General features: G+C 49.7%; 1 protein-coding gene, 1 long non-coding RNA gene and 4 other non-coding genes across 8 annotated transcripts in view; all 6 read left to right on the forward strand.

Moving 5' to 3' along the window:
• Positions 1-10,464, forward strand: part of TRPV2 (transient receptor potential cation channel subfamily V member 2) — a 31,000-nt gene extending 20,536 nt beyond the window's left edge. For all 3 annotated transcript variants that reach the window (XM_074263947.1, XM_074263945.1, XM_074263948.1), the window contains exons 11-16: positions 2,044-2,209; positions 2,732-2,798; positions 3,464-3,762; positions 4,903-5,030; positions 6,980-7,074; positions 8,350-10,464. In XM_074263947.1, coding sequence (XP_074120048.1) covers positions 2,044-2,209; positions 2,732-2,798; positions 3,464-3,762; positions 4,903-5,030; positions 6,980-7,074; positions 8,350-8,438 — 844 coding nt within the window. In that variant the 3' untranslated portion in view covers positions 8,439-10,464. The remainder of the gene's footprint in view (positions 1-2,043; positions 2,210-2,731; positions 2,799-3,463; positions 3,763-4,902; positions 5,031-6,979; positions 7,075-8,349) is intronic.
• Positions 10,465-12,005: 1,541 nt separating this feature from the next.
• LOC141540209 (uncharacterized) lies at positions 12,006-13,965 on the forward strand. The gene is made up of 5 exons (XR_012481490.1): positions 12,006-12,116; positions 12,672-12,762; positions 13,067-13,098; positions 13,565-13,633; positions 13,833-13,965. It is a non-coding gene; the product is annotated as an uncharacterized LOC141540209 (long non-coding RNA).
• LOC141542031 (small nucleolar RNA SNORD49) lies at positions 12,522-12,596 on the forward strand. Its single transcript, XR_012482036.1, has one exon. It is a non-coding gene; the product is annotated as a small nucleolar RNA SNORD49 (small nucleolar RNA).
• LOC141542070 (small nucleolar RNA SNORD65) lies at positions 12,909-12,980 on the forward strand. The gene has a single exon (XR_012482074.1). It is a non-coding gene; the product is annotated as a small nucleolar RNA SNORD65 (small nucleolar RNA).
• LOC141542029 (small nucleolar RNA SNORD49) lies at positions 13,401-13,472 on the forward strand. Its single transcript, XR_012482035.1, has one exon. It is a non-coding gene; the product is annotated as a small nucleolar RNA SNORD49 (small nucleolar RNA).
• LOC141542069 (small nucleolar RNA SNORD65) lies at positions 13,690-13,762 on the forward strand. The gene has a single exon (XR_012482073.1). It is a non-coding gene; the product is annotated as a small nucleolar RNA SNORD65 (small nucleolar RNA).
• Positions 13,966-17,484: the final 3,519 nt, after the last annotated feature.

Below are 17,484 nucleotides of genomic sequence, written 5' to 3' on the forward strand. Positions count from 1 at the left end.
AAATTAATTACATTTTTTTGATCAATGAATATCTGTCTTCTCTCCTCCCATTGCCCTTCTTCTCCTCCCCCCCCCCAAAGAAAGAAAACCCAAATTCCCATTCCAGACATGTCTGGTCAAGCAAAACGAATTCCCACTTTCCTCACATCCTCCATTCTTCCTTCCTCTCCCTGCCGGAAGCTTCATCTTCTATAAATGCTGATCGGTCATTTCACCGCTCAGAACTCCCAAAAGTCTCCCAAAGTCTTTACTACGTTGTTGCTACCGTATGCATTGTTCTCCTGGATCTGCTCCTCTGGCTCTGCGTCAGTTCCCGCAGGTCCCCTCCATTTCTTACAGCCTAATGACGTTCTACAGCTTTCAGAGATCATAACTGCTAGTCCATTCCCCAGTAGATGGGCACTCACTCCCTTCACCCCTTTAAGACTACAAGTTACAGAACCGGGTACTTGCACTAGTCCAGGGGTTCTCAAACTATGGCCCTCGGCCCAGATGCGGCCTGCTGAGGACATTTATGTGGACCACTGGGTTATGGCAAATGGGCCAAGGGGCGGAGACAGAGTGGGAGCGTTTGTTTTTACTGGAGTCCGGCCCTCCCACAGTCTGAGGGACAGTGGACTGGCCCCTATTTAAAAAGTTTGAGGACCCCTGCACTAGACACTAGAGTGTCTTCATGTGGGAACATTCTACACTGATAAATTACACAGGTCTTCTCTAAATAGCATTATATAGTAAATGGCATATATATGTATACATACTAATACACACATGTGTGGGTATACATACATGTATAGATGCATACACATGCATCTATACATGTGTGTAACTATATTCAATTTTATTACAAATATAAATAATGAATAGAATATTTTATGGTTGTACAGTATCATGTACCACAGTAGAATTGGAGATCTAATCAATTCTCTCTGACTCTCAGTGCTCTCTCATCAAAATGGGAGAAAGGGATAGAGTACTAGGTCTCTTAAGGTCCCTTCCAGTTCTACATCATCTACATCACCTACATCATCTCATGATTTTTCAGAAAACTCATGAGGCAGTCAGAGCAGGGATATTTTTTCTATCTGACATATGGGTAAACTGAGTCTCAGAGAAATTAAGCAAAAGAGCTGAGTTTAAGGAAAGAAATTAAGAAAAAAAGTCAAAGTGAGAGTCTCTTGGAATTTAGGAGAAGATGGTGTTGGGGCCTGTTGGCCTCTGTTTACAGCTGGAGGGCCAGACCAGCTCCTGGAGGGCCAGACCAGCTCCTGGAGGGCCAGACCAGCTCCTGGAGGGCCAGACCAGCTCCTGGAGGGCCAGACCAGCTCCTGGAGAGCTTAGTCCCTCTTTCTGTTTCCACAGAGGAGAATCCTGGGTTAATCCTGAATCTCTTCCTCTTTAGGCCCTGGCTTTTCTCTCCTACCCTTATCTGTCATCCTCCCTTCTCTGGAATGGGGAGTTTTATCTGAGGACTGGGCTGGAATTTATGTTGACCAACTTCTGAGAGGAAGTCAGAAATTCTCCAATAATCCCTTCTTGCTAAACTGTAATATGTCAGAGCTGGGAGGAGCCCATTTTCTCCATTTCCAAATAAGGAAACTTATGAAGGCCAGAGATACTAAGATACTAAGTGGCTGAGTCAGGATTTGAATCCAGGGCTCGAGACTCCAAAATAAAGACCTTTCCCATTATCCTGTCCTACTTCTATGAGATACTTTTACCAAAGTAAATATTAAATTATAAATATATATTATTTATATATATAATATATACACATAATTATAAATATAATTATATAATATGAAAAATATAAATTGTTATGTATATTATGTAGATATATATCATAATTATAAATATAATTATATTATATAATAATAAATATAAAAATAAAAATAAATAAAGAATGGTTATACTGAGTTGATTGCTCCGAGTGTGTGGAGGCAGACTTGAGCTTGGGACAAGGGTATTGGTCACCCTCTGAGGGTCCCCCAGGCAGAGGAGCACCCCTGCGGTCAGTGGGCTTGATACTGATGTCTTCTCCCCCAGCCTGTGCCAGGCACTCACCTCGGTGGTGGCCCAAGTGCTGTGTTTCCTGGAGCTCAGAGTGTACCTGCCCATGCTGGTTTTCTCCCTGGTGCTGGGTTGGATAAATCTTCTCTACTACGCCCGTGGCTTCCAGCAGACTGGTATCTACAGCGTCATGATACAGAAGGTGGGTGCCTTCCTCCTGGCTCTTCCCCTCTCCCCCAATTCTGACCGGGGCAGGTAAAAAACAGGAGAAACTCCGTCTGGCTCCTACTCGGGCCAAGTTAAATTGGGCAGCAACACCCCATAATTCTCCAGTATTTTAAGGCTCATATCTGCGGACAATCAGTCAGTCAACAAGCATTTCTTAAGCCACCTGTTCTTAACCATTTAAGAATGAAGTACAGCCGGTGTGAATATTGGAGATAAAAAAGTCCCTGCCCTCCTGGTTCTTACATTCTAGGGAAGGAAGACAACAGAATCAGTTTCTGTTAAATTGAATCAAATTGAGGTGCATCCCCAATGGGTTGGTTGCTCACCTGAGGATGAAGTTTGTTGGTCACCCCCAGAGAGGTGTTCTGGTGGGGTTCAGGTCATAGACTTGGAAGCAGGAAGAGCTGAGGTCAGATTCTGATAGCTGCTTGGCTGGGAGCCCCAAGGTTTCCTTCCTTTATGGGGCTCCTTGTCCAGATTGGGGTGTCTATTCCAGGTCATCCTCCGAGATCTGCTGCGCTTCCTCTTGGTCTACTTCGTCTTCCTGTTCGGCTTTGCCATAGGTAAGGGCCTCCCTTGATGCCCCATTTTCTCCTTTTCTTAGGCTCTGAGGTCACTCCTTTCCCCCTCCTCGGAAGCCCACTTGCTTGATGTCTTTCCACAAGACTCTCCTCTCTCCAGTCCATCTTCCAATCATCTGTCAAATAGATTTTCCTGAAGCACAGGTCTGACCTTCCTAATCAATCAGCTCCAAGATCTCCCTTTACTTCCTACCTCCAATATGAAGTCCTGTTTGTGTCCAAAGTCCTTTATAACCCAGATACCGCCCTCCCCTACCTTGTCTTCCTACAGCTTATGCCCTTTGCCCCCCTGTTCTGCAATCTGGGGACCATGGCTTCCTTGCTCTTCCCCCAACAGCCCAGTCCATCCTCCAGCTCCAGGTACTTCTCCTGGCTGCCCCCTGCCTAGAATTCTCTCCCTCCTTACCTCTACGTCCTCCCCTTCCCTGGTTTCCTTCAAGTCCCAAGAAAACGCTCACTTTTTAGAATCTTTCTCAGATCTCCTTTAAGCTAGTGTCTTCCCTCTGCTGATTACCTCTTCTTTATCTCATTACCTTATTATTTTTTCTGATTCTTTACAAGCTGTCTCCTCCATTAGATAGGAAGCCCCTTGAGGGCCTGGTATACAGTAGTTGCTTAAAAATGTGAATGGGCCTGTTGCCTTCCAGCGCTGGTGAGCCTGAGCAGGGAAGCCCCCCTGCCCACCTTCTCCAATCAGTCCCTGGCGGAGGCAGACAAGACCCCCTATGGAGGCTTGGTGGAGGCCTCCCTGGAACTCTTCAAGTTCACCATCGGCATGGGGGAGCTGGAGTTCCACAAGGAGCTGCAGTTCGAGGGCTTCATCATGTTCCTGCTTCTGGCCTATGTGCTGCTCACCTACATCCTCCTGCTCAACATGCTCATCGCCCTCATGAGCGAGACTGTCAACAGCGTGGCCACGGACAGCTGGAGCATCTGGAAGCTGCAGGTCTGCCTCCAATGGGGCCATGTACAGGGGGAGAAACTGAGGCAGAGTCGGGAACTGGCCCAGTCTGTTTCTATGGTAGCCTGCTGGAGAAGAAGGATGGGGGTTGGCTTGACTCACCCATCTCCTGGGATCATCAGGGCAGGTTGATGTAGAAGAGGCAGAGCTGCATTTGGAGTCAGAAGCCACTGTCAACTTTATGTGTAACTCTCAGGTCTCAATTTCCTCCTTTGAAGATGAGGGTCCAAAGGAATGAACTCTAGGCCCAGGGTCCTATGTCACTTTATAGTGGATGGGGGAATTGGGAGTATAGGGGAATAGAAGTAGCTATGCAAGTGGGTTCAAGTCATCTTATTACTCTGTGCCTTAGTTTCCCCATCTGTAAAATGAGAATATGGGGCTGAATGACCTCTAAGATCTCTTCCAGCTCTAAATCTAGGATGTGTCATTGCTCAGGGGGTCAGTGGAGGGCAGAATTGAAGAGAAAACAGGAAGAATTGTTGGGGTTAAATATTCATTAAACACCCACTATGTGCCAGGAACTAGGACAAAAAATAGAATTGGGTTTTACCTTCAAAGATCTGTGAAATAGCAGCATAGCCTTAGGCAGATGGCTTCTCCTTTCTGGTTCTTAGTTTGTGCATTTGGGAAGTGGAGACACTTCTAGGGCACAAATGAGGCCTTATGATCCTGGAAGAGCTGGAGAAATTAATACTATATCACGAGGAGACTGTATACTAGGGACAGAGGTTCTTTGTCCTGGCCAGAGGAAGGCTGTGGGTAGAAGTGAGCCCAGAGGGTAGAATCCTAACTAGACGTAAGGCAAGAAGGATTGAGCCGGGCTGGCTCGGTCCGGCTGAAGCAGCAGAGATGGTCCGGCACCCTCCTCTGGGAGGAGAGGCCCAGCAGAGAAGCCTGGGAGAAGGCTCCCTGGCGGTGGTGGCTAGCGCAGGCCAGAGACGTCCAGGAGAGGAGGCTCGCTGTCACCAAATGGAATAAACACTTCTGGTCTTTGAGTAGGTGCCCTGAGACGGTCTAGTTGTCCCGACAATGAGCTATTATCCCTTTCATTTCTGCAAAGACCCTGCTTGCCACCCCCAGGTAGGAAGGTCGCTCATCCCCACGTCCCTCTTCTGTTCTCAGAGAGCCATCTCAGTCCTGGAGATGGAGAGGGGCTACTGGTGGTGCAAGAGAAAGAAGGAGCGCTCGGGCATTCTCCTCACGGTGGGCACCACTCCAGGCAAGAAGCCAGATGAGAGATGGTGTTTCAGGTACGCTGCGCTGGGGAGTGCAGAAGTGGAGCGCTTCCCAACCCAGGCCCACACCCTAGTGGGGTAGAGCTTGTCTGCCTAGGAGAACTTGCTTTTTACCCGTACTGGGCTCAGTTTCCCCCTCTGGAGAGGGCACTCCCTGGGGAAGTGGACTAGATGGTTTCGGAGGTCCAGTCCAGCTCCATATCTTAAGGACCCAAACCTTTATTTTGTGAGAGTTCTGTGTTAAATCGCCTTCATCAGGGAGAGGGAAATGGTCCTGGGAGGCAGAAGTCGGGCAGAATCGGGGTCAGATCCAGGAGGCTCAAGATGCCAAGGTTGACCTGTGGGGACTTGCCCAGTCACACCTGTAGTGCACCTTTTGGCCACAAGGTGGCAGCAAGTCCCGACTGCAGCCATTTCTGCTGGGGTTCCACATGTGTGGGGTTAGGACCTGGGACAACGGTTCTGGAAGCTCCCTTTTTCTGGATGCTGCTGTTATTACAGCCCTGTAGTTGCCATGTCACACCGTTGATCCATTCTAAGTTTTCCAGCCTACTAAAACATGTCTTTGAATTGTTAAATTCAGGGCTGGAAAGGAGCCCCTAAAGCATTATCCTCATTGTAACAACTGGCTTTTATTTAAGGTTTGCAAAGCACTTTAAAACAGCATCTCATTTAGCCCTCACAACTACCTGAGGAGATGGGCACCCCTCTCAACCCCCATTTTACAGATGTGGAAACTGAGGCAAACAGGGAAGTGACTTACTTAGAGTGACACAGATATAGTAAGTGTCCGAAACCAACTTTGAACTTGGCTTCCTGGCCCTTCCTGCAGCACTGGGTCAGCACCTCAGAATGTGCACACCGCATAGGCCATTTAGTCACGGCTTACATCCCTTACAGATGAGGAAACTGAGGTCTGAGAGCCGTGACTTGCCAATGTCACAAGGGCAGTTTCCACCGTGAGATTTGCACTCAGGTGCTCCAAGTCACTGCTTATTCTGTAAGTTGGAGATAACTGTAGGATTTTAGTTGGGGAAGATGTAAGTCATTCTACAAGCCATTCCTAGAAACTGTGAAAATCAAGAAAGGCAAAACTGTTCCTGTGCTCGAGGAGCTTAAAAAACCAAGATTTCATCCTACCCTAGGATAGGAGTCACAGCCAATGATTTCTGCCCATGCAGGGCTACTCGCATCCAGTGTCTGTCCATGTGTGTGACTGAGGAAAGTCAGTTCTGTACCCCGATCCCGCAATTCTGCCCGTCTTGGCCTGGGCCCATGACCAGCAACATTGGCATTATACTCCATGTGGAGCTCATCTAGCTGGCAGAAATGACTCGGGGTGGTAAAATGGAAAGATTTAGACCCAGAGGACCTGAATTTTAATTCTTTTTTTCATGAATAGTATTTTATTTTTCCAATGGCATGTAAAGATAGCTTTCAATATTCATCTTTGTAAGATTTTGAGTTTCGAATTTTTTCTTTCTTCTCATCTCTCCATTCTCTCAGACAACAAACAATCTGATATAGGTTATACTTGGACAATCCTTTTAAATCTATTTCCATATTAGTCATGTTGTGCAAGAAAAATCAGAACAAAAGAGAAAAACCATGAGAAAGGGAGGAAAAAAGGTGAAAATACTATGCTTGGATCCAAATTCGGTTCTCTCTCTGGACGAGGATGACATTTTCCATCCTAAGTCTATTGGAATTGCTTTGGATCACTGTCTTGCTGAGAAGAGCTAAATCTATCCCACTTTGGTCATTACATAATTTTGCGGTTATTGTGTACGGTGTTCTTCTGAGTACTAATTTTGACTCTGACACCTCCTATTTGTGTCATTGTGTAAAATCATTTGGCCTCCATGGACCTCAGTTAATCCTTAAAATGAGGGGGTTGGATTCAGTGACCTCAAAGGTGACTTTTAGCTTTAAATCTATGGCCTTGAGATAATTCTGTTCTACAGAGTGGAGGAAGTAAACTGGGCCACGTGGGAGAAAGAGCTACAGACACTGAAGGAAGAGCCGGAGAGCACTTTGGAGATGGGGAAGACCCTCCCTGGTGAGTCTGCTTCCCCCCAGATCCTGGTCTTACCCATATTCTAGAACAACATCCACCCCATCCCCAGTGCCCTGCATACAGTGGGTGCCTAATAAATATTAAATGTAATTTCATTAAGCCAAATCGATCCCTATGTACCAAAGAGAGAACAATGAACATGAATACTAGCTCAGATACTGGCTGTGTAGTCTGGACCTCAGTTTCCTGAAGCAATTAGACTAGACCTCTAAGGTCCCTTCTAGCCCTAGAAAGTCATCTCGCCTGTCCTAAAAGCCTTGGTTTCCTAATACATGTAACAAGGCTTCTCCTGGCTACCTCATGTAGTGGTCATAAAGAAAGTAGTTTGTCCTTTAAAAAAAAGCCATATTAATAATTATATTTCATATAATTTACATAATAATTATTTTTTTAGGCTGATTCAGAACTAAAGTTGATGGCTCCCTAAAAGGAGTAATTATAAATGAACAAATGGAAAGATTCTTAGACTCGGGTGAGGGGTCAGGAGCCCTGGGTCTCTCCTTTGGGCTCTTGTACTAACCAGCTTTGTGAACTTGAGCAAATATTTTTTACTTTTCCTCCACATTTAAAGAGAAGAGTTCTAAATGTCCTTCCCTTTCTGTGAGAGAGCCTATTTTTGGCTCTCTTGTGAGAGCTCTTCTCACCCATCTTCAAACTTGAATCCTTAACAGCACTTTCTCTGGCTGATGGGAGAAGGATTGGGGGGAACTCTAATAATAATGCTGACCAGGGAAATTATGAGACCTGGACTGGTTGTGGCTGACCTGTGGTGGAGCCTTCGCAGCTCCTGCTGATCAGAGCAGCTGTAGTCGGATGCTCCGTATCTTGACTCCAACACAATGAGGTCCCTTGGACCCCTCTGAGCACGGAAAGCAACAACTGACCGAATTTAAAATCAGAGAAGTGGATCCAAATCTTGGTTCCGTGTGATCTTGGGGAGCCTCAGTTTCCTCCACTGCACAGTTAGGGGGTTGGATGAGCCGGCCTTAAGCTGTAAATCTATTCCCAATGACCCACAGGGAGGGCCTGGAGCCTTTCGGGGCTGTAATTTTCTTGCCTTTGGGCTTGTTAGATCGGACCCTGTGGGAATGTAGGGGCGGACGTGGGTTTTTGCACGGCCCTGACGATTTCCCATAATGACACATCATACCCAACTGATGCCCTTCTCCCCGTCTCCAACTCACTCAAACTCAAAGTTCTTTCAGAACATCTTGCCCTCTGCCAGTGTGGACATGAGCCCTCTGTTCTCTGTTGTAGGCACAGCCTGGAAGCGACTTTTGTCATCGAGGGCTCGGGCTGAACCAGCCTCTGAGGACCAAGTGCCTCTGCGCACCCTCAGCGCCTGAGGAGGGATGGCCACAGCACCTGGGAGCAGCGGGACCAGACCGGGAGCCGGGTGCACTGCTGGACTGATGCGCAGAGGGAGAAAAGACCCTCTTCTCGTGTTCCCGGTGCCCGACTCCAGAAGGCCCTTCCATGCAGGGACCCACGCCGGGGTTTCATGCTCAAATCTTGGGTGTTAGAGTAGAGCTGCCTTAGATGCTTAGGTGGGCCGGAACCCTGCTCCTGCAGTGGAAGACCCCCCGCAAACCTGTGTCCTTCTCTTCCTGCATCTGGGAGACACATACTTGGAAGATCTATTCCAGTGTTAAATCTACCGCCTGCAAGGCAGTGGTTGGAGCAGGGAAGATCTGAGGTCTTGCAAGCTATGTGACCCTGGGCAAGCCAACTAAATTTTTTTCTGAGCCTCAGTTTCTTGATCTATAAAATGGGGATGATAATCCCACCGACCTCACACATTTTTGTGAGGGTCAAATGAGTACATAAAGTACTCAGCAGACCTCAAAAGCCCCATAAAAGGGCTAGCTTTTATTGGGCTTCTGATAGTAGCAGTTTTATTAGTAATACAGTAGTAGCAGCAGCAATAGTAGAAGTAGTAGTAGCAGCAGTAGTATCTGCATAATACCATATAAAAACTGCTGAGTTTGGAGTAAAAAGCCCTGGGTTCTGCTTTTTATTGCAATGAGCCTGTGGCTGACATTTTCTGTTCTAAAATGAGGGGTTTGACTTTGATGACCTCAAACTCTGATTCTGTGATCCTGGAGGGGTCCATGAAGCCCCCTCAAGTCAATCCCACTTGGCCCCAAGTGCCTGAAGCTGCGAGGGGGGACCCGGGGGAACCAGCTGCAGGAATGAACTCTCTCCCATTGTCATTCTCAGGAATTGTGACCCTGCTGGGGACGGGGCACTCACTCCAGGTCTAGGCTGTGTCTATACCCACAGAGTTGAGAATGCGGGGAATTCACTTTCTGAGTATGTGTAGACAATGTCTTGGCCAACAAGACAGTACTTGAAACTGACCGCGCAGAAGAGCCAAGATGGATGCATCTGCCTGGAGAGGCTGGGATGGGGCAGGGGGTGGTGGGGATTGTCTGGAAGCTCCCTGAGGGCCAGATCTCCCCTGATGTCTGCCCCCCTGGAGAACCTCATACTTAACGGGGTCTGATTTCATCAGTGAACCTGCCCCCTCCACGGAGGCCGTCCTACATCTTCATGCCTCGTGGTGGCCATCGTCCGGGAGCTGGGATGTTGGTGGTGAGCTTCTGACCCTTGGTAGGGCCCTCCAGAAAATGACCTTGAATGTAAGCCCGGGAACGCCGAAGCGGTTCCTGCCTTTATTTCCTTTTGTTCCTCCAGCCCCTAGAGTGTAGAATTGTTGGTGCTTCTTAAATGTTAGTCATTGGCTACTTGATGTAGCCTTCAAGTTAACTCCACAATGAATGCAATGAGGCTTTGTAGGAGGCCATTAGTGAAACAGCACCCATAAGAGACACCGAGTGATTGGTCAAATGAGAGTCCCGAGGCTGGCACTGGAAGCCTCTCCAACGTCAGAATCCATGCTAGCTTTGAAGACTTCCTCCTGTAAGGGCCCCCGAGTTATTCCAGCCAAACCGGACGACCAGCCGTCTCCTCCAACTGACATTCCAGCTGCAGCCCCAGTGACCGGCCCGCTTGGCCCATCTTGGACTTGCACCAGTGACAGCCTCCACTGGGGCTCCGCTCTCCCCAAGTCCCGGGCCCCCCCGCTGGAAGGGGGCTCCCCTTCTCCCCTTTTCCTGGAATTATCTGGATCTTCTCTCTGCCTTCACTGTGCCACAGTTCATAAATTCCTGATTTATGTCCATATCCTTTTCCTCCAAGTAGCCTCTGCGATCACGAGGGAACGATCTTTGTCATTTTTCATCTTTGTATTCTCGGGGCATCCCAGCACTGTCTTGTACTTAGTAGGTGTCAAATAACTTTGTACTGATGTGAATCAATTAATATATGCACTCCACGACACATGCAATAAATTATGTGATTAAACTCCAATCCGGCTCCACCTCTTCTCGGATTTCTCAGATCTGTGTCTTTTGGACAAACCTCGGTCCTCGGCTGCACCCGGACGTCCTGTAGACATCACACTACGTCCCAGCCGGAATTCCCCATCTCCCTCCTAACCCTCTCCTCCTCCAGCCAGTGTCCATATATATAAATTATTTTTTTTGCTGAGGTGATTGGGGTTGAGTGACTTGCCCAGGGTCACACAGCTAGGAAGTGTTAAGTGTCTGAGGGCAGATTTGAACTCGGGTCCTCCTGAATTCAGGGCTGGTGCCCTCTCCACTGCGCCCCCTAGCTGCCCGGCCAGTGTCCGTATGAGGTGCCGCAGAGGCACCGACATGCTCCCAGACACCCAGGTGTGTAGCCTTCCCAAACTCAATAACTGTCCAGTCTCCTCCATCCTTGTCCCTCCCCCACCCTTCTCCACAGAGATCCCTTTGTCGGTGCTTAATAAATGCCCCCTCCCCCAGTCAGTTCTTAATCAATCATTCCCACTTCTACTTTGATCTCCAATTGGCATAATAGAACAGGCCCAAATATGCCCAGGTCACTTTTCTGCTTAGAGCTCTTCGGTGACTTTTTTGTTTTAAAGAAAATTTAGGTTGACTTGCCCAGGGTCACCCAGCTACTGAGGATCGGAGGTTGGGATCTGAACTCCTGCTCATGCTCTGTTCACTGCCACCTAGCGGTCCCTTCGGTGATTCCTACAGACCCGGATGCTGTCTTTGGTCCCCCGGTGCCTGGAAGGTGCCTGGCACACAGTAGGCATTTAATAAAGACTAGAAAGAATGGTAAATGTGAAGAAGACTCATTCACTGATACCGCCCGTCCGTCCCCCCCCCCCCTCCCCCCCGTCATAGCGGGCTATAAGTCTCTCCATGAAGGGAAGGCAGCTCACTTTCACAGACAAAAGTCCAGGCCAAAGAGTCGGAAAAGCCAGGTTTGAGGATGTGCTAGGAAATGTTTAACAACCGGCTCTATGAAAGCGTGTACAAGTAAGTTTTAAATTTAATTTACATGCTTACGTTTTCTCTGCCATTTTAAATCAATAGAACAATAAAGCAAACCTCTGTTTGTGGGGTTTGCCATTTCTGAGGTGTATTCACAAGGAAAGCTTTAACAATAACTCCCTGGAGCGCCTTTCACCTCCCAGCGGGAGCACACACTGGCTGTGGGTATTCATTTTTTATCTATTTTAATTTAACCTTTAATGCCCTGATCTCCCCTTCGCACAAGAGCTCCTAGACGCCAGAGCCTCTCATTTCTGTGTTTAGCACACTGGTTGGCACCTGGTAATTCAATAGTTTTGCACACAGTAGGCTCTCAATAAATGCTTGGGAACTGTTCTGCACGCAGGAAGCGCTTAATAAGTCCTTCCTTTCTCTTTTCCCCCGCCCCTCTAGTTTGGGAGTTCTTTAAAAGATCGGACGATTCCATTACAGTGCCTCCCCTACGCCTCCCCCTGCCGCCCTCGGGAGTGGTATGGCCCATCACGTTAAGAACGCCGGCCGGGGCGCGCTCGTTCTTTCTGCCGCGCTCGCCGCCATGGAACTGGTGCATCCCCCACGCCGTGTGGCGCTGCCTGACCCAGCGTTGGCTTTCGAGTTGGGGTAGCGAAGAACGGGTCACCGCCGCTGCGGAAGGTAGGCCGGCCGGCCCGGGCGGCCGAAGCGAAAGCAGGGTGGAAGGGACGGGGGAAGGCTGAGTGCCGGGGCCGCGGGGCCCGCGAGGCCCGCGGTTCTCTGCGCCTGCGTCGGAGCTTCCCCCATGTTGGGCGCGCTTCCAATGCGTTCTGCGTCTGCGCGTAAACGGCTCCTCTTCAGGACCCACGTGCGGCCGGGTTCCCCGGTAGCGATGGGAAAAGCGGCAGAGCCGGGGGATCGAGACTTTAACCCTGCATAAGTCGCGTCTCCCGAGGCGCCCCACGTTATCTACTAGTCTCTTGTGGGTGATCCTGGGGAGGGACAGTGGTGCGGGGACTTGGGGGTCTTGTCTGGTCACTAGACGTTCACTCCCCCAGACCACCCCCAGGCCATCTCCCGGATCTGCGGAATGATGAGAACCCAGAATAGGAAGTGCCGTCAGACTCGATAACTGACGACAGTCTTAGCTGGTCTCTGACCCGCAGCCTGCCCGGCCCCGGCCTCCTGGAGGCCCCCGCCGGAGCCCCGGACCCAAGCCCCGCGTTTTCTTCTCAGGGTAGCAGCTGAAGTAGGAGGGCAGACTCCCAGCTCCCCGCAGTCGCTGGAGTGGCTGTCGGAGGCTTCCTGCCAGAGGAGCTCCCCTCAGGTACGCATGCGCCTTACCCCCCCCCATGTCTTTTTTTTTTTTAAATGGTGCTCTAACTATAGAGTTTGCTCTGCGCCCGGCGCTGGGTGCTTTGTAAACGTGGGTGACGGGACCTAAGGAACCTCCCGAGCGGGACTCGGATAGTGCTGTGATGAAACAGAACCTCAACAGCTGGAATTACCGGCAGACTGTTAGTGGTGACAGGTTTTGTTCTGATCTCCCTTTGGGCCTTGGCTCCTTGTTGTTATGCCTGGGAACCACAAAGTAATGGTTTTGCTTTTGTTTTTGTTTTTGTTTTTTCCAGGAAAGGAAAAAAAAGGCTCTTCTCAGCCAGGGGTAAGTCTTTTTTAAAGTACAATCCTAATTTTTTCCCTGAGGCAATTGGGGTTAAGTGACTTGCCCAGGGTCACACAGCTAGGGAGCCCTCCTGACTTCTGATTCACCACCTATCTTGCCCCACAATCCTAATTAAAAAAAAAAACAACTGCTAAGTCTCCACTCAACTCTTGTGAGACATTTTGAAGCTGTTACCCAGAGTGAAAAGTAATCTTGTCTGCTTTAAGGTTTTCTTAAGGGGATTATTAATACCCACCCCCAGAGCTGAAAGACTGGGGAGTGGTTTGGGAGGAGGATTTGGCTGTGATGATGATACCACTCTAGGAAGTGCCGTCAGATGCGATAACTGACGATGAATTTGATCGTGTCTGATAGCAGCCAAATATTCACTAGCTGGTTTCTGTATTTTTATCAGCTTGCTTTTGCTTTTACTTATCTTTTTTTTTCCCCCTCTTCTAAATCCCAGAAACGAAGAATCTATGATGTGACATCGGTTGTTACAAAGCAGAATGGTGGTTGAGCAGCCTACTAGGAGGTAAGATGATGGATGGAAAAGTTCTAAATTAAAAGTAATATTCATAGCAAGATATTAAATGATGAAATTCACCTAAAGAGCTGGAATTACCGTCAGATTGTTTGGTGGTGAGCCTAAGGATTTCTGATTATGTCCTTGGTCATAATTGAGAATGTTTGGTGTGGGATGCAATGAAACTAATATTTATTTTTAATTGTAGGCCATCAGAGATTTGGAGAGAACTCTTACCTTCAATGGCAGTGCCCTTTGGATGACATCTTTGAAGACTTCGAGTGACATTGTATGGCTTCCAGTGGATTTCATGAAAATTTATAGCCAGTAGTTGCTTGGCAGAAGTGTTTTAGGATGGTGTTTGATCATATGTTTACTGTAAACGGTCTGCTAAAAGGTTTATTTTAATGGAGCCCAAGCCAAGAGATCTTTGGGATCAGTGGTAATCTGTATTCTGGTAGAATTTTTTTTCTCCCCTGAGGCTGGGGTTAAGTGACTTGTCCAGGGTCACACTGCTAGGAAGTGTTAAGTATCTGAGATCAGATTTGAACTCGTGTCCTCGTGAATTCAAGGGTGGTGCTCTATTCACTGAGCCACCTAGCTGCCCCCATAATGGTAGAATTTACACTAACATGTGTAATAGTAGTTTTTTGCCCCACTGCTTCCATATTTACAAAATCCTTTTTCTCTTGTCAATTCCCTGCCCATCTTGCATTAAATAGTATCTTCAAAGCTCTCATCACTGCAGTGGTAGCCTCCAGCAAAAAGTCATTCTAACATTAAGACAGAATAAAAGTTGGAACTGAAAAAGGAAGAGTGACCTATGGCATTGCTTAATTACAAAGAGCTATAACAGCTGGTTTCTAAGAACATTGCTAAGCTGTTCTGATCAATTAAATGAGCCATGCAGAGTTCAGTGTTTGTGCTAATTAAATTTCTTATCTGGGTGTAGATTATAGCAACTGAAGTCATTGATTTTATTAAGCTCATTTTAATTAAGATCTTCAGAAAGTATGTTTTTGTTCCATTTGTATTGTATAAAACCTTAACCACAAATAAAAATTGTAAACAGTTTGCAAAAAAGCCAAACTAAAGCAAAGGTTGTTTTGTCTTGGGGATAAAAACCAGGTGGATGGAAGGGAAGCCTTTTGATTGCCATGCTGTCCCAATGTTTGTTGTGCTTGTATAGCATCCCACTTTCACCAGTCTAGGCCTCCTTCCCCATGACAAGACCTTGCAGACTAGCTGGTTGGGTAGCAGCAGAATTTGGAGACAGGAGGTGTGAAGGGCCTCTCTAGGGAAAGGGCTCACCTGACAAGAGCCACCTGCAGAAATCAGACTTGGGGAAACTGGCTCAGTTAGCAACAGTGACTTTCAGAAAGTGGAACAGGAATCAGGGAAGACAGATAAGCCCTCTCTCCCCCCTCGTCTTGACTGGACATTCCCATAGCTGTCCCCTGCTTCCATTTAGGGCTGGCACTAAGCTCCCCCCAGCCAAGTTGCCCCAAAACTTCCCCTCACCTGTGGCTTTTGGTGCTGTGTCCCTTGGAGGGTACATGCCCAGGGATCCCAGGCTGGGCCCTGTCAGTCACTGGCTTCCACCATTGTCTTGTCCTTTTCCGCATTCCATGTTTTGAGTCTCCACGCGAAGTCATTGCAGCATGAGAACTTTGGGGGATTTTGTCCTTTTTGCCTAATTTTGCTGGTGGGTGAGGAAGCGATGTGGTGGTGGTGGTGGGGTAATCTTGGGCACAGGTAGGGGGAGCATTAGGATGGTTAGTTAGGCCTTGCTTTGTCCAACCTTACAGTGGAGGGGTTGGACAAGCTTCAGGCAGCTGCCTCTTAGGATGGGAAAGAGGCAGGAGTTCAGTGGGATAGTTGGAAGTGAAGTGGATTGAGTGAAACGAGTGCCATTTGGACCTTAGCTTATTTGTAAACATGGGATTGCACTGGATAGCCTATAGAGAAGGTGTATCAACTCAGGATCCCAACTAGCTGGAGTCCTTCCTGTCCTTTGGGGAGGAGGGGAGACAGAGGCAGGACAAGGAAGCAGGCAAGGACAAAGCTTGGGCCATTTTTTGGGAAGCTGCGGCAGCTGTGTCTGTTCTGGGTTGGACCTGTTGTGCCTCATTCTCCAGTCACAAATCACTAGTGACCCAAGGTAGTGTGGGGTGCAAAGTGACCCCCCCCCCATAGCAAAGGAGCTCTGAGCCAGTGGCATTTTGTCAGAGTCCAGGGCCCCATTATTGTAGAGCTGGGTGTCCAGCTATTCCAGAACAACTGTCGTAAGTGAGAATGTCCAGTGATGCAGAAGCTAAAATAAGGAGAATGTCAGCAGCCTCACAAGCGTGGAGCAGGGAATATCCGAGTAAGGTGGGCAGGCTCTCAGGTCGTGCAGGAGGAAGCGGCACAAGCCACTTCTGTCATCTGTGACATGTCAGTGACCTGAGTGGTCTCCTGCTCTATTAATGAGTGAAGGGATTGTCTGGAGGTACAAAAAGTTATTTGGGGGGACTTTCTGTAGTTCTGACCTCTGCCAGGGTGGGCTTGGTCACCATGAGAAGGAAAAATAAAGGTGTGTTGGGGGGGCTTTAGTTAACTTCTATAGTTAAACAAGTAAATTCAGGGTCTGCAGCCCCGGGCTCTGGGGCCTTGTGTGCAGAACTCTGGTACGAGCCTGTCAGTACCGGCCTCTCCCGGGTGAGTGTGATGGCACGTGATGTACATCCTGCTCTCAAACTTGGGCTTGTGTCTCTTGGTCACCCACAATCCTCAGGGACCCAGGACAGGCCCCTCCTTGCCCAGCTCTGGGGGAGGAACAGGATGGAGCCGCCGCCATCCGCGGGAGAGCCGGGAGCTCCCTCACACACCCCAGGAGCTCGGCCAGCAGCCGCCCCCTCCCCCCATGCCCCGCTCTGGGCCCCGGCCCCTGCCCCTGCCCGTCAGGCTCGAGCTTCACCAAACCCCCAGCCTGGCTTACTGGGCCCCTCCCCCTTCCCCAGGCAGGCACCGAAGCAGCCGCTCCAAGGAGGGATGGGTTCGAATGATGCGGCTGAGCTGTGGTGAAGGAGGGACTCCCACCGGGGCGGCCGGTTCCGAATAGGGGAGACTGCCGGCCTGCCTCCAGCTGGGCCCGGAACTTTCTCCATGCTTCCTACCGCACCCCCTGGCCCAACTCCGCGCCAAGGGCGTCTCTCTTCCCGCCTCCCCGCCCACACGGCCGGCCTCAGTAGTCAGACGTGCCTTTCGTACGGACCCGGGCCCGGCCCTCTACCGCCCCCTTCAGGCGGGCCCTCCTCCAGGGCGCAGATTTTCAGTTTTGCCCTAAGACCCCCAGCCCGGACTTCGGCAAACCCCGCCTCCCGCGGGACCCCCTCGGCGGCCGTAGCCGCGCCCCTCCCCCCTGCTGTCCCGTGTCTGGGGCACTTCGGCCGCGTCAGGCGCGGAGCTCCGGCGGTCGCCCGAGCACTCGGCCATTCCTGCCCCAGCTCGCGGACAGCTGAGGCGGCGCGGGGGGAGGGATTTAGCCAGGACCACACAGCTCGCGCCGAGGCTGGATCTGAATCCAGGGGAGGCTGAGCCCAAGCCCTGGGAACTGCGGCACCGCCCCCTGCCGGGTGTCCCGGACCAACCCTCACCCTGTGGCCCCGCCTTCGGAACGGAAGCTCCTCGGGGGCGGGAAGCCCCTTTTTTGTGTGTGTGGGGGGAGGGGTGTCTCCCAGTGCTTCGCGCAGCCCCGGGCACGTGAGCGTCCGATCCGTACTGGGCCGTGAAGCGGCCGCAGTCTCTCAGGAGGCTCCTCGGGCCCCCGGAACCTGAACTCCCCAGCCCGGGATGGGAGGGACGCCCCGCAGCCTCGC

This window comes from Sminthopsis crassicaudata, chromosome 4, assembly GCF_048593235.1.
Source record: "Sminthopsis crassicaudata isolate SCR6 chromosome 4, ASM4859323v1, whole genome shotgun sequence".
Classification (NCBI taxonomy): Eukaryota; Metazoa; Chordata; class Mammalia; order Dasyuromorphia; family Dasyuridae; genus Sminthopsis; species Sminthopsis crassicaudata.